Source organism: Arvicanthis niloticus, chromosome 8, assembly GCF_011762505.2.
Source record: "Arvicanthis niloticus isolate mArvNil1 chromosome 8, mArvNil1.pat.X, whole genome shotgun sequence".
NCBI lineage: Eukaryota > Metazoa > Chordata > Mammalia > Rodentia > Muridae > Arvicanthis > Arvicanthis niloticus.
This window is the reverse complement of record NC_047665.1, coordinates 63142503-63157231: the sequence shown is the minus strand read 5'-3', so window position 1 is coordinate 63157231 and position 14729 is coordinate 63142503. Positions and strand designations below refer to the sequence as shown.

Here is a 14729-nt window from a genome sequence, read left to right as displayed (position 1 = left end):
TGGATGAAATATCCAATGTGCCTTCTATTTTAATAATGAAGCAGGCGCCAGGGTTGTGGCCTCTCACAGGGGTCTTCATTTGGCATAGGTAACTGGGTGGTTTCTGTTTTGTTTGGGGGAATAAATATTTGAAGGGGGAAACTGTAGAAGGTTTTGCGGCTGTTATGATGTTATTGATACACAGGCTGACGCTGTTATGGCGGGTGCTAACAGGTTACATTATCTTTATGCCTCCAAGGTAACCTGAAGCAGCTGTCTATTGCCTTGGCACTACCTTACCCTGAAGCGTCGGCCCTGCTGGGGACTGTAACCCAAGCCAACTGCCTGCCTTACAGAGGCTTCTTTAGCTACTGGCAGCAAGAAAGGAAGGAAGAGCGTGAAATCCTCTAGGATGGATCCTTGCAAGCAGGGCTAGATGCTGAGAGACTCTCTGAGAGGATGGCCCTGCCATCTCCACTTCTACGTAGGGGCAACAGTCACTAGTGTGTCCTCTTCAGGCACGGAAACGAATACTCGAAGGAAACCTCTGGAATATTTCCTTTTCTCTTTTGAACTCTGCCATGTATTGCCGCAGGCCATGTCCACGTGGAAATCGAGGCTCACCAAAAGCCTGAAGCTCCCTTCTCGAAGGATGCACTCCTTCCCGTGCTCTGCTCTGCTGGCCTGTTTTGGGAACACCAGGGAAAATGCTACCTTCGATCAGTCCAGCTCGATGGATACTCACTCCGCCATCTATGTCCAGCCCATGGCCAAAGCAGGCAGACATCCAAGTCACCCGAAGGCAGAAGAAAGAGCTCCAGAGAAAAGGCGAGATTCCAGCACACACTCGGAGCAAAACGGCACCGCGAACGGCAGTAACAGCAAACACACTGCTGTCCAGCCTGCAGAGACCCCTGAGGATTTGCCCAGGTCCCTGAATGACGAACCAGACCATGAAGCTGTTACTTTCCAGACGTCCATCCCTAGACCATCAATTATTGACATGCCAAAGGTGAGTGAGCTTCCCCACTGCTGTTACAGATGGGGGAGTGTTAGGGAGCATTCTAGCGTGGTTTTTTTCCCACTCTCTGGCAAACATAGTTGTTTAAATTTATTACTGTGTAAGACACAAGGAATTCTCTCTTGCTAGTGAGAGAAAGTGTGGAAAGCCTTTTAAATTCTCAGCATGCTCTCTAAAGATGGAGAGAGAGAGAGAGAGAGAGAGAGAGAGAGAGAGAGAGAGAGAGAGAGAGAGAAGAATCCAGGAGCTGTGACAATGACAAATCAGACTTTAATGAACTGGTTATAATGCCTCCGAACAAACAAAAGATCAGAGGCTATATGCATCATATACATACACTGGAAAACTGGTCCATGACTTTCTATGTACTACAATCCACAGTATGAACTCTTGACTATGGAATTTCAGAAATTGTCTTTAGTGGTTAGAATGTATCATGTCTGGAAAAATTGGGAATGATGGGGAAAGTTGGAAATGGTAAGCAGCCCTGTGTACAGAGCAGAAAGGAACTGGTGGAAAATGGTATTCATAAAATAGATGCTTCTCTAATTTTTGAGATTTAAAGCCAGGAGGAGAAGGGAGTTGACAGCTGCTGTCCCTGTTCTCCTGGGGCTTGGTCTTGAGTTACTGTTTTCTTGCCTTTGTTTTGGCATTATTGGATTTTAGTTTTTTGAACGTTCTGATTTGTTTGAGATGTACTCGTCATTTCATAGTCCTTGGAAATCCCATAGTTGAGAAAGAGTCTTCTAAAGGTATAACCACCAAAATGTTATTTAAGGATTTTTGTTGTTGCTGGTGGTAATTTCTTGCCCGAGTAATTTAGGACCAGAGTTAAAGAGCCTGAAAGGTGTTCAGTATTCATTAATAAGATGTTCTGATTTAAAGCTTTTTCCACCCTTGGCTAGTTTATTAAATAATAGGTTTTTTTTTTTTTTTTTTTTTTTTTTTTTTTTTTTGCTTGATTTGCTTACTTGGACTAAGGAGTCTATTTAGCAATAAAAACTACAACTTGCCTGATAGCAAAGGCAGAGTTCAAACATAACTTAAAAGATATGTAGCAATGAAGTCTCAGCCTTCCTGACGCTGCCCCCTATATACAGTACAGCTCCCCACAGTGTGGTGATCCCCAACCTTAATATTATTTTCATTCCTACTTCATAACTGTCATTTTTCTATTGGTACAAATTGTAATCTAAATGTCTGTGTTTTCTGATGGTCTTTGATGACCCCCATGAAAAGGTCATTTGACCTCCAAAAGAGATCGGTGACCCACAGGTTAGATCCACTGGTCCAAAGCACTGTATTAAGTGAGTGAACTTAATTTAGCACTATATTAAGTGATCTAGGGGCATAGCTCAGTGGTAGGGCACTTGCTTAGCATGCACCAGGCCCTGGATTTCATCTGTAGAACTGCCAGGGAACAAAACACAAATGATTAAGTTTAACTTTGTTGTTTGAATTCTGGTATTCTGAAATTGGGCAGAAGATCTCAGCAAACCTTATCTTAATAGCATTATTCTTTTCATTAGTATCTTTAAGTCAACCCCTTAAACAACCAAAAAAAAAAAAAAAAATCCCAATATACTTGTTTAGTTTTCTGTGCATATCCATGTATAGATTGAGATATCTGTAGCAGATCTGAGTACATACTGTGACTAAGTTCACATAAGCTACATGGTCAAGAAGTGAGGCTACCCTTGATGAGCTAGAAGCTTACATTCTGTCAAGGAGGGAGGGCAGCTAGCCAGCCTCCACCTTCCATTGCTGAGATTAGTAGCAATGAGAAGGGCTTGGACTGAGTTTCTGTTTTAATGGTTCCTGTGACACAGCGGGGCTGACATTTCACAAGAGCCAATGAAACTCTACTTCTCCATGCAGGTCCCAGGAATCAAGCTCTGGTCATCAGGGATGGTAGCAAGTAGCAAGTGCCTTCACTCGCCTAGCCGTCTTGCCTGCTCAAGCCTTAATAGTTAAAAAATAGGGGAAGGACCTTGTGGTTAAGCAGTCATGTGACCAAGACTGTAGATCATTCATAGACATTGAATACGGCCTAGGAGTAGGTGTATCAGAGTGACTGAGAACGAGGCTGTAAGTTGGAGAAGTGCCTGGAAAGGTACAAAGGCCCACAGAGGAGCGTCTGGGATGCTACAGGGAGATGTTGAGTGGCAGTGTGAGCTTCGGGGATTTTGTATAGAGCTATGTTGTGGATGGGATTTCATTCTGGGGTGGACTAGAGTTGAGAAGGCTAAAGTTAAGAAGCCATTACAGTACCTCAGTTCTGAGGGCAGTCATAAAAGACCAGTGTGGGCGTCTGTTGTGGTTCCAATGCCAAAAGCTCACCTGCATGGAGCACCTACCTTCTGCCAGCCTCTCTTCTCATCTAACTGTAGGGAGGCTCCCAAGGCCACAGAGGGAGGAAGTGGCAGGCTCAGGGTTAGAGTCGAGTTCTTTTCTACTCCCAAGTCCGCCCTTGGAAATAAAAGGTGCTTCTATTCCTGATATGTGATGCTTGAGGACTTAGAACCAGATAGTCTTATATGAGGTCACTTCCTTTTCTATTACATTAGGGCTCCACATACGTGTATATGGTGTGTATTTATAAAAATATATAGCACATATAAATGTAGCAACTGGGCTGGATAGCCTTGGGTTCAATCCCCAGCATCGCAATGTATATTTGCATAATGTATATTTGTATAAATGCATACGGATGCATGATTATAATCATTAGTTTTAAAAATTAATTTGCATAACGTTTATTTTTTCTGCCACGGTGGCAGGTGTATAACACTACGGAAAGAGATATTTTTCATTTTCTGTCAGGGACAAAGATTTGCTGATAGCCATGGGGCAACTTCTGATTAAAAGTGTCAGTGGCTTCTTTGTGACCTGACACGTCTTCAGTGACGTGTTTCCCCTAAGTGGGTGATGAATGAGTTAGCTTTAATACAGTCTTGCTTGGTGGCTGACGTATTTCCCCTTTGGGTGTACTGATCCTCCTCCAGGAAGCCGCCTTGGTGCGATCATAAATAATACTTGCATTTTTCCCCCCTGAAGTTCAGCTTTAGACTATAACAATCTGAAATGAGGACTGGCACCCCTCAGGCAACTTTCATTACCCTGGTGATCAGAGGGGAAAGAGGGTCATTTCAATCTGAAACAGAGTCTAGTCTGAGTGGAAAAGCTGAGAGTAATGAACGAATAAACTAAGCAGAAGCAAAAGGGTTTATTTGGGGCACACAAAAGCATATGCATCTCTACTGAAAAAGTGATGTCAGGCCAGAGAGATGGCTGAGCAGTAATGGCACTTGTCACCAAGGCTGACAGCCTGAGTTTATCACCTACATTATACACACAAGCACACAAACATAAATCATTTGTTTTTAATTTAAAAAAATCTGACTACCGGGTATGGTGGTCCATGCCTTTAATCCCAGCACTCGGGAGGCAGAGGCAGGTGGTTCTTGGTGAGTTTTAGGCTAGCCTGGTCTACAAAGTGGGTTCCAGGAGAGCAATGAAGGCAGTTACACAGAGAAACTCAGTCTCAAAACCAAAAATAAAAAGAAGAAAGAAAGAAAGAAGGAAAGAAAGAAGAAAGAAAAGTTATCTGAAAACCATAAGTGATATTAACTAGACTTCAACTCTTTTCTTTCTCCTCTTCCTTCTTGTTTTTTGAAATAGTGTCTCACTATGTAGCTCTGGCAGGCCTAGAACTCACTGTGTAGACCAGAATGGCTTTGAACTCATGGAGATCTCTCTGCCTCTACCTCTGCCTCCCAAGTGCTGGAATTAAAGGCATGCACCACCATGCTTGGTGTCAACATTTTTTGTATGTGTCTCTTTCCTATGTCATGCTTGAAATCAAGGCAAAAAGCTTACAATTGGAGCATGTTCTATAGTTGGGAGTCATAGTGTTCCGTTAGTGGTCTGTCTCACAGGTGAAGCCTCTCATAATTGGTAGAATCATACAGATCACAGACTACAGGAATGCTTCTGTTTATTACTTTAGCTGTAAGTTGCTGAGATGTCCCTCTGTGGAAAGACAGCCCTGGCCCTAGGAACCGCAGATGAATGGACAACCCCCTAAGTTGTTTGCATTCTAGAGGAGAGAGACAGATATTGAAGCAGGTAATATCAGCAGAGTATGAGAAGGCTTAAGTTCTGGATGCCTTACAGACTCGGGAGGGGCCTTGAGAAGGTTGGGAGGTGGGGCAGCTGGTAGAAGATTGAGAGACGGGCTTCCACCCCACCCCACACCTTCCTACATGTCTGGTAGTGCTTTACCCTGCAGCATCTTGGTACTGTGGATAGAGTTAGAAAGGCTGCAAGTGACTAAGGGCTTTAGAGAACTTTTCATGTTTGACAGAGTATACAGCAATGTTTTTATCTAGTTCTTCTCGCTGTGGGGGGTAGCTGTCAGTCTGACACAGAAGAGGAAATAGTTGAGGCTAGGGAATCATACCTTGGTGTATTGTAACTAAGAAAAGTCAATTTTGTGAAAATGCAGGGTAACAGGGTCCACCTTAGAGTGTCTGTGGCATTTTGGAACAAGCTGGTTTTGTAGTCAGACATAGAACAGCAACGGAGCCATCCCTGCAATCTTGCAGTGGCCTGAGGAGAGATGCAGAGACTCAGGCAGTCCTTGTTTATTAGGGCATGGACCTTGGCTTTGCTGCCTTTGCGACAACTGTCTTCCTTTGTCCTCTTTATCCAAAACACAGTCTTGGTACAAGCTCTGAAGAGCCAAATGTACTAATTAGAATGCCTGTCTAGTCATAGACTATGGGAATTAACTATCAGAGTTTGGACACACCAAGCCAGATGTTCTCTCCATTAAAAAATTAAAAGTGGGGACCAGGGAACTGCCTTAGTTAGTAAAGTGCTGGCTTCATAAGCGTGAGGAGTTGAGTTTAATCCACGGGCATGGTGATGCTCACAGGCATGGTGGTGCTCACAGGCATGGTGGTGCTCACAGGCATGGTGGTGCTCACAGGCATGGTGGTGCTCATTTAAAATCCCTATCCTAGTGATAGGGAGGAAGAGACAAGTGGGTCCCTGGGGTTAGTGTGGTCATCGTGTTCTAGGCTAGTGAGAGAGCCTGTCTCAAAAATTGATGTAGATGTCTTGGAATGCCATCTGAGGTTCACCTCTGGATTCCACATACATGTTCTTACACATGTGTATACTCTCGTACATGTGTATACACCAGCATGGACACATGTAACGACATGTGCAGAAACACACATACACATACAAGTAAAGATCAGATTGGTACGTGGGCGTGTCAGCAGAGAATTTTCTCTCTGCTAATTGCAGTAGGGGTCTCAGCCCACCCTGGGCAGAGCAGCTCCTGAGCAGTGAGCTTGGGCTGTATCAAAGGTAACTGAATATGAGCCAGGAACCAAGGCAGGGAGTGGCATTTTCCATGGTCTCTGCTTCATTTCCTGCCTCCAGGTCCCTGCCTTGAGTTCTTGCCCTGAATTTCCTCAGTGACGAACTGATATATGGAACTGTAAGATGAAATACATCCTTTCCTCCCCTAGTTGCTTTTCATTAGAGTCTTTTATCCCAGTAACAAAACCTAACAGAGGCAGTACCATTGGGAGACACTCTGTTAGGCTACATATTAATTTTTTTTGTACAAACTAATGGCCTTGCATTCTTTTAAGAATGAGATCTGTATCTTTTTCTAATGGGTCTGAAGAACCTTAAGCTAGCTATAAAAACAAGTGCCCCATCAGGGATGCTTCCTGCCGAACATATGATTGACGTGACCTTTAATAAATTTTCCAGTTGACACACTGAGTCATAGGCTTCACGACAGCATTTTAAATACACGTATATGCCATGGTGATTTCTTCCTAACCACCTTTCTTCCCCAGCTCTCCTATGTCACTCCTGCTCCGTCTTTTCTATCTTCTGAACCACGCCTTCTTCTGCTTGAATGTTATATGTACTTCATCTCTGTATTTCTATTTCTCTCCTCCCCTTTCCCTTATTTACTTAAATACATATTTTATTAATTATTTTAGAATTTCTTACAATGTATTTTGATCATATTTATCCCCAAGTCTTCCCCCACCTTCAACTGAGACTCACCCTCATCTCTTCTGGACTTCATGTACTCTTTTATAATAATTTAATAACTTTAATTTGTATTGCTCATGTATTTCTGAGTGTGGGGCATGGGGCATGTGGCACCTCCCACAAGCCACTCCTTTTACAAAAAAAAAAAAAAACCCAATTTTCTTTTCTCCATATCATGAATTGTCCGTAGCTCCTCAGATGGGGGTGAAGCTTATGAACCCCTTCCCACTCCACACTAGAGTGCTGACTGGCTTGTTCTTGCACAGGTCGTGGACAGGCAGCCACATGTGTTGTGAGTTCATGAGTGTAGTGGTCCTTCCTGCTTTTCTTCTCTCCTCCTTCCTTTAAGGCCTCTGCCTCTCCTTCCATATCCCTCTTTCTACTTTAGTCTCTCTCTCTCTCTCTCTCTCTCTCTCTCTCTCTCTCTCTCTCTCTCTCTCACACACACACACACACACACACACACACACACATGCACACACACGCACATACATGCACACATAGGTATATACATGCACACTTAACACTAGAGTCTGCATGTGAGGGATAACATGTGGTATTTGTCTTTGTGAATCTTCCTTATTTAAATCAAAGATTCCCAGTTCTATACACTTTGCTGCAAATGTCATGATTTTGTTCCTTTTCATGACTTGATAAAATTTCAATGTGTGAATGTATGCCTTTTTTTTGTTTGTTTGTTTTTGTTTTTTGTTTTTTGTTTTTATCTACTCATCCACTGGTGGGCATTTCAGCTGCTTCATTTTACTAAGAATTGTGAATACACAGTACAGCAATAAATGTGGGCATGCAAATGTCTGTGTGCTATGTTGACTTAGTGTCTTTCGGACATTATATCCAGAACTGTTACACCTGGGCCACATGGTAGCCTTGTTTTTAGTTTTCTGAAGAACCTGCACAGTAGTTTCATCGTAGCTGTATAGGCTTACATTCCTACCAACAGCATATCTGACATCTTTCATCTGCATCCTGGCCAGCATTATTATTTGTTTACAGGATAGCCATCCAGACTGGGGAGAGATGGAGGCTCAAAGCAACTTTAATGTGCATTTCTGAGGTGGTTCAGGGTGTCGAGTACTTTTTCAAGCACTTAGTTTTCACTTTTATTTCTTATTTTGAAAACTGTCTCTTCAGTTCATTGGCCAATTTATTGATTAGATGACTTGGGTTTTGGAGTTTAATTTTTATGATTATTTATATACTCTAGATATTAACCCTCCTGACAATTTTTTTTAATTGAAAGCAAATTAGAAACTCACACTTTCACTGTAACTTGTCTAGTTTTATTTTATGTACTGAGCAAAACAACCATCTTTTACTTCCTCAGACACAGATATTTGAACAAGGTAGAACAGGTCCCATCTCATTCCATTTAAGCACTGGTAATTTTTCATGCCAGGCTTCTACTTTGAAAAGATGTCAAACTTAGCACAGGCTTGTGCATGATACAGTTATACACTCAGTCAGGGATTTTCTAAGCCAGATATTCAGTTGCATTCCAACTGGAAAAAAAAAAGAGAAACAGCTTCTTGGCTCCTCTGAGGATGAAGTAAAATGAATGGTCCTCATAAAACCATGAAATTTACACTGTACAGCTTTGGCTCTTGGAAATCTTCCATAGAAGACTCCAGGGAACAGCAAATATGCAGAACTCTCAGACCCTTTAAAACTGAAGGGAATGTCCATCCCAAACCAGGAAAGAAGGCACAAGTGTATGTTTTAACAAAAATTTGAAAGCATTGCTTTCAAGCAAGGTTACCACTGCTTAAAAATTCAGTTTAAAATGACACCCATTCCAGCCAAGATTGGCATGTCAGAGGGAGAAAGGCATAGAGGAAGAGGTTGTCCCATGTTTGAGTAGCACGTATTTCCAGTTATACAGCAAGAATCTAATATCTCTTTGTGATTCATTTGTACTCTTTCTTCATTATTTTTCAAAGGCAGGGTCTTGAGTAGCTCCATGCTGGTCTTGAACTCCTAACTTAGCCAAGGATGACCTTGAACTTCTGAATCTCTTTCCTGAACCTCTATGGTACTGAGATCTCAGCTCTGTGCTTCCAGACCAGGTATACGAGCCGGTGGGTATTGGACACAGGCCTCCATGCCTGCTGGGCAAGTACACTACCAACTGAGCTATGTCCTTGGAATCTCCTAAGCCCAACTTTTACAGAGTAAATGTAAGTTTTTACAGGTAATACTCTTGACCATCTAGCCAAAGAAATACCAAGGAGATTGTACTTGACAAGATCCCCACCCAAGAATATCTGCATCTGTTTAGTTGGAATTCCCATCTTCTTTATTATATAACCTGGGGTGTGCTTCAGCTGAAACCCTCTGTCCCACCATTACACTTGCTGAATATGCTAGAAACTTGAACACATCTTATGCTCTGGGAGCCACAGGGGGCAGCTGAATGAATGTGCTGTATCCATCATGGGAAACTGGAGAGGATTTTTTCCAGCTAAGGACTCTGCTAACCTGATCTGAACTGTTGTTCATTTTTCCACTCGCTGCTCTTCCTTTCCAAAGAAAATATAACTCGTTGACTTAACGCTTTTTCCAATATGCACTCGACGCAGTTGGTTTTGTAATTCTGCACCAAGGGAAGTGAGAGGTTGGAAAGTGGAGGCAGTTAGAGGAAGGGAAGCCTCCTCTAGAGTCACTGAGCCTGAGACCGGAGGTGTGGACAGTCTCATTCTGGAAATCCAGTATGTGTCTACCATGCTTACTTAAATGGAAAATGACAGTTCAGTTGGAACCTAAGCCACAGGGGTGATTTGATTGTCTGCTATAAGGAGAAATTCCTCCTCAGATGCTGCCTGCTTGGGAAAAAAAATCAGGCCATGTAACTTAAAATTTCAAATATTGGGCTGAGGCTATAGGTCACTTGGTAAAGTGATCACCTCCCAAGCATGAGGACTTGCGTTCAATCCCCAAGACCCACTTAAAAACGCTGAGTATGGTGATGCAATTGAAATCCTGGGTTGAGGAAGTGGAAACAGGAGGATCTCTGTGGCTGGCTAGCAATCCCGTCAAAAAAACTTTTGGTGAGCTCCAGGTACAGGGAGAGACTGACTCAAAGGAGGTAGGCTGTGTTCCTAAGGATGAACACGTATACATGTATATATACACAAATGAATGAATACATAGGGAAACACACGAAATCCTCAGAAAACGGTAGGAATCTGGGTCTCCTTTAGCTTATTGCCAATCGAGAATCAAGCACTCTATCGATGTGAAGGGGCACCATGACCTAGGCAACTTGTAAAAGAAAGCCTTTGACTGGGGGCTTGCTATCAGTTTCAGAGGGCGAGCCCATGATCATCATGGTGGGGAGCATGGCATTAGGCAGAAATGGTGCTGATTGCTAACTCTGATCCACAACCATAGAGAGAGACAGAGATAACTGGAAGTGATGAAGGGCTTTTGAAACCTCAAAGTTGGCCCTCAGTGATGCACATCCTCCAATAAGGCCATGCCATGTGTGTGTATACATACACACACACACACACACACACACACACATACACACACACACATCCTATATATAAGGCTTCCTAATCCTTTTCAAGCAGTACCACTAATGGCAGACCAAACATTTGAACATATGAGCCTATGGAGACTTTCTTTTTTTCAACCACTACAAACTGTAATTTGCAAGTAACAAACTGACTTTACAAGGAGGTTCCATTTTTGACATAAAACAATGCATATCCTTATGAATATTATATTGTTTACTTATGTTTCATATGTATGCACATGGAATATGCATTGTATGTGTGTGCTTATATGTTTTATCAGACATGTGTGCACGAGCGTTTGGAGGTCCTAGGTTCATATCAGGAATCTTTCCTGTTGCTCTGTGCCTTATTCCTTGAGACAGGTTTATTATTCTAACCCAGAACTCACCTACACAGGCTGGTTCAGCTAGCCACTAGCCAAGGTCTATTAGTCAAACCCAGAACTCACCCACACAGGCTGGTCCAGGGAGCCAGTTTGTTTTGTGGGTTCTCTGATTCTATTTTGTGGGTATTGTAGGTGGGCTTTCATGTTCACCCAACATCTTCATAGGTTCTGGGGATACAAACCCTGTCTTACAGTTCTGGGGATCAAACTCATGCCTCAAACATACTGGACAAATTCTCTGCCACTGAGACTCACCTCCAGCACCTTAATAATATATATTTTTCAAATTTATTTTTTATTTTATGTGTGTATATTAATTTTTTCTTGCATGCATATCTTTGTACCATGTATATTCCTTGCTTTTGGAGGCCAGAAGAGGGCACTTGATTCCTAGGAAATGGAGTTACAGTTGTTAGCTGCCATGTTGGTGCTAGGAATCAAACCCAGGTCCTCTGGAAGAGTAGCTAATGCTCTTAACTGCTGAGCCATCTCTCTAGCGCTTTTATAATATGTTTGAATATATGAAAAAATGAATCAGCCAATAAAGCAAATTCACGGGGCAGACATGATACAGAACTTCTCATTTTTCCATATTCTTACCATTTAGCCTTTGCTCAGTATGGCCAATGTCTTTGTGATCTATTCCTTTTTCTAAAAACTCATGGAAATAATTTAAGATTGTGTAGAAGGGGTAGAAGTCAAGATCATTTTTCCCTGGAAGAATAAACTGCATTTCCACCAGGCTTAAGATAAAAGACTAAGAAAATTTCCTTCTCAAGTGAACTCAGCCAGAGGAAATGTGCTTTTCAACTCCCTAGTCAGTTTGTCTATTTCATTGCAATTTGTTGCCTGACATAAACTAAACTCTCTCTGCTTAGGTTTTTCTGTATGAGTATAGTATAGCTTTTATGGTCCCAGGACTGTTTCAGAAAGAGCAACTACTTGCATAGGACTTTAAACATTTTAGAAAAAATATATGATAGAAACAGAGGAAAACAGGGGCCATGTTTTTCTCATGATTTTAATAGCAGGTCAAGAAGCACGTGCTGATACTGATCACATCAGCAAGGCTCTGAGCTGTTTGAGGGACGTGGGTCAATGCCAGGAGCGCTTTTACCATTTTCTCTCAGAATTCTGGACTGTCAACATTTTGGATCCCCCCACCCCACCCCCAATTTATAGAGAACTTGATGTCCATAGTTGTTTTTAGCTAATCTGATTGAAGTATGAAATATATAATCTTGTACTTACACCACTTCCTAAAGTTGAAGGCTAGTCAGTCAAGGGCGTCTGAATTAAGGTCAAGCTAAGGGGTATTGGCCGTCAGCACTCAGAACCCACAAATCCTACAGCTATTTAGTCAGTCCACCAAGGATCATTCAGTGTAAACTGAGGTCCATGATGTTTGCATCTGCCCTGAACAGGTACAGAGGTTTATCCTTGTCAGTATCCCCTAAAGACTAAATAAAGCAACAATTTACATAGCCTTCCTTTCGTTTTATTTACATTATTTTTCTGTTGCTTTCTTTTTCTTTATTCCTTTATTTTTTCTTTCAATCTCCCCCCTCCTTTCTTTGTTTTTACTCTCCTCCTCTGCCCTTTCTATCTCCTTTACCCCAATTTTGTTTCTCTTTCTTTTTGAGACAGAGTCTGGCTATGTAATCCAGGCTATCTTCAAACTTGGTATCCTTCTCTCTCAACTTCCAAAGTGCTGAGACTACAGGTATGTATCAACACACTAGACCTTCATAGATTCACACTGTGTTCAGTAATAAGTAACCAAATAAGACAAATAAGACTTGAAATCATCTTCATGGGTGAATTGTATAAATTATGTGCACATAGTACATCCATTAAACAAAGCACTTGAACATCTTTGGGTTTTGGTGTCTATGAGTCAGCTTAGAATTTGTTCCCAGTGGATACAGAAGGATGTCTGTAATAAGAAAACATTTCAAACAAAACTATCAATATGCCATTTCTTCTGTGCTTTCAGTAATTGGTATCAAGCCTGACTTGGAAGTTTTAAAGTTTGTGTTCGTTCCCCATGTTCTTAGGTGGAACGGGGCAGCACTTGCTGTTAGGACTAGGACACTCACGCTGAAGAACAAAGCACTGGTTTTGCCTTTGAGTTGCTGTTGCTAGGCCAGCAGCCAGGCAAAGAAGAGCCGCAGTAAAAGGCAGTAAGCAATCAAGTGGCATTGGCATTGCACACTTATCTCTGCAGTTGGGGCAAAAGGCATTTAAACGGCTGTAAGCATTTTTTTCCTTCCCACCCAGTGAATTTTCTGTGAACTTGCATTTGATCATACACGAGAGTCTTACACAGCCTCGCATCTATCACTCTCGCTTCTTTCTGTTTCCTACCTCTTGTTTTGGTGAGTATCAGAAATCCATGTTTTCTTGAAATATCCATAACCCAGTTGCTATAACCAGTGCTCCAATCTAAAGAGACTTTCTGCCATGCTCCATCTTCAGTTGCTGCAAACTACCACCCCAAGACTGAGTAGTTTCTTTTAAACTGCATTTATTTCTTATGTTTCTAGAGACGGAAAGCCAAAGGTCAAGGGAACACATAGGTGACACCATGCTCATTCACGGGGACTTCATATATAGTTCTGAGGTGCTGTTGTGTATCACATGGTGAATAGAGCACCCACAAATGCCAAATTAGTTTTTATAATTGCCTCAGCTTGAAAATAACCCCTGAATATATCCATCCAGGCAGATGGATAGCAGCACCCAGACGAATTAACAACTTCTCAAAGGCCTTATGTGGTTTCCTTTCTCTTTTTTCTCGTGCATGTGTGGTCTGAATGTGTGTGTGTGTGTGTTCACATATGTGTGGGTATAGGTATGTGACACTGGTATCCTCATTAAACATGCTCCACTTTAAATGTTGACACAGGGTTTCTCTCATGAATCCATACCACTGATTCAGCTTGTCTAGATAGCAACCTTGGTATCTAGTGTCTGGGATCACAGACGTTTATGTGGCTGCTGCAGATGGAAATTCTAGTGCTCATGCCTGTGAAGCAAACACTTTACCTATTGAGCTAGTTCCCTGGGCCCCAACCCCATCTCTTAATACCTCTGCTTCAATATGACTTTCGGTGGCAGCAGTCAAATTGTAGCAGATCCATTTGTTTTTCAGTTTCTGCATGATCTGGATAGACCTGCTTGTCATGTACCTCCATAGGTCCCAGGAAAACTCCCTATTGCAAGTTTTAAAGGCTATCTGTTGAATGACCTGCTAAGAGAGCTTTGAACTTGGCTTATTTTCAGGAACACACAATTGACAAGTCTCTGGCCTTTTCTCTCCAGCATCTTAGTAGTGCTGACACCCACCGCAGGGATTCTCGTGGATGATGGGGATATGCTCGTGGAATCATCTCTACATAATTAATTGTTGTGTTTTCACAGTAAAAATTGACATTATTTGGGTAGGACTCAAGTCAGAAAAATTTCCAACCAATCATTCTTTTATTCAGTAAATACTTGAAATGTTCAACATGTTTTCTTGAATGGTCACATATTCTCATTAGCTTAATAGTTTAGCATCTGTAACTCAGGATTCTCTCAAGAAACAGAATCAGTAGAATACACACACACACACACACACACACACACACACGTCTCTCTCTCTTTCTATGTGTGTGTGTATGTGTGTGTATCACACACACAGAGAAAGAGGTAGAGGTGTTTTAAAGGTTTGACT

The 14729-nt window shown here is 42.0% G+C and overlaps 1 protein-coding gene across 1 annotated transcript in view; it reads left to right on the top strand.

The window, feature by feature from the left end:
* The first annotated feature begins 345 nt into the window (after window positions 1-345).
* LOC143443167 (uncharacterized) overlaps window positions 346-14729 on the top strand; it is a 74014-nt gene continuing 59630 nt past the window's right edge. Inside the window, exon 1 of the mRNA XM_076938805.1 lies at window positions 346-991. Coding sequence (XP_076794920.1) covers window positions 416-991 — 576 coding nt within the window. The 5' untranslated portion in view covers window positions 346-415. The remainder of the gene's footprint in view (window positions 992-14729) is intronic.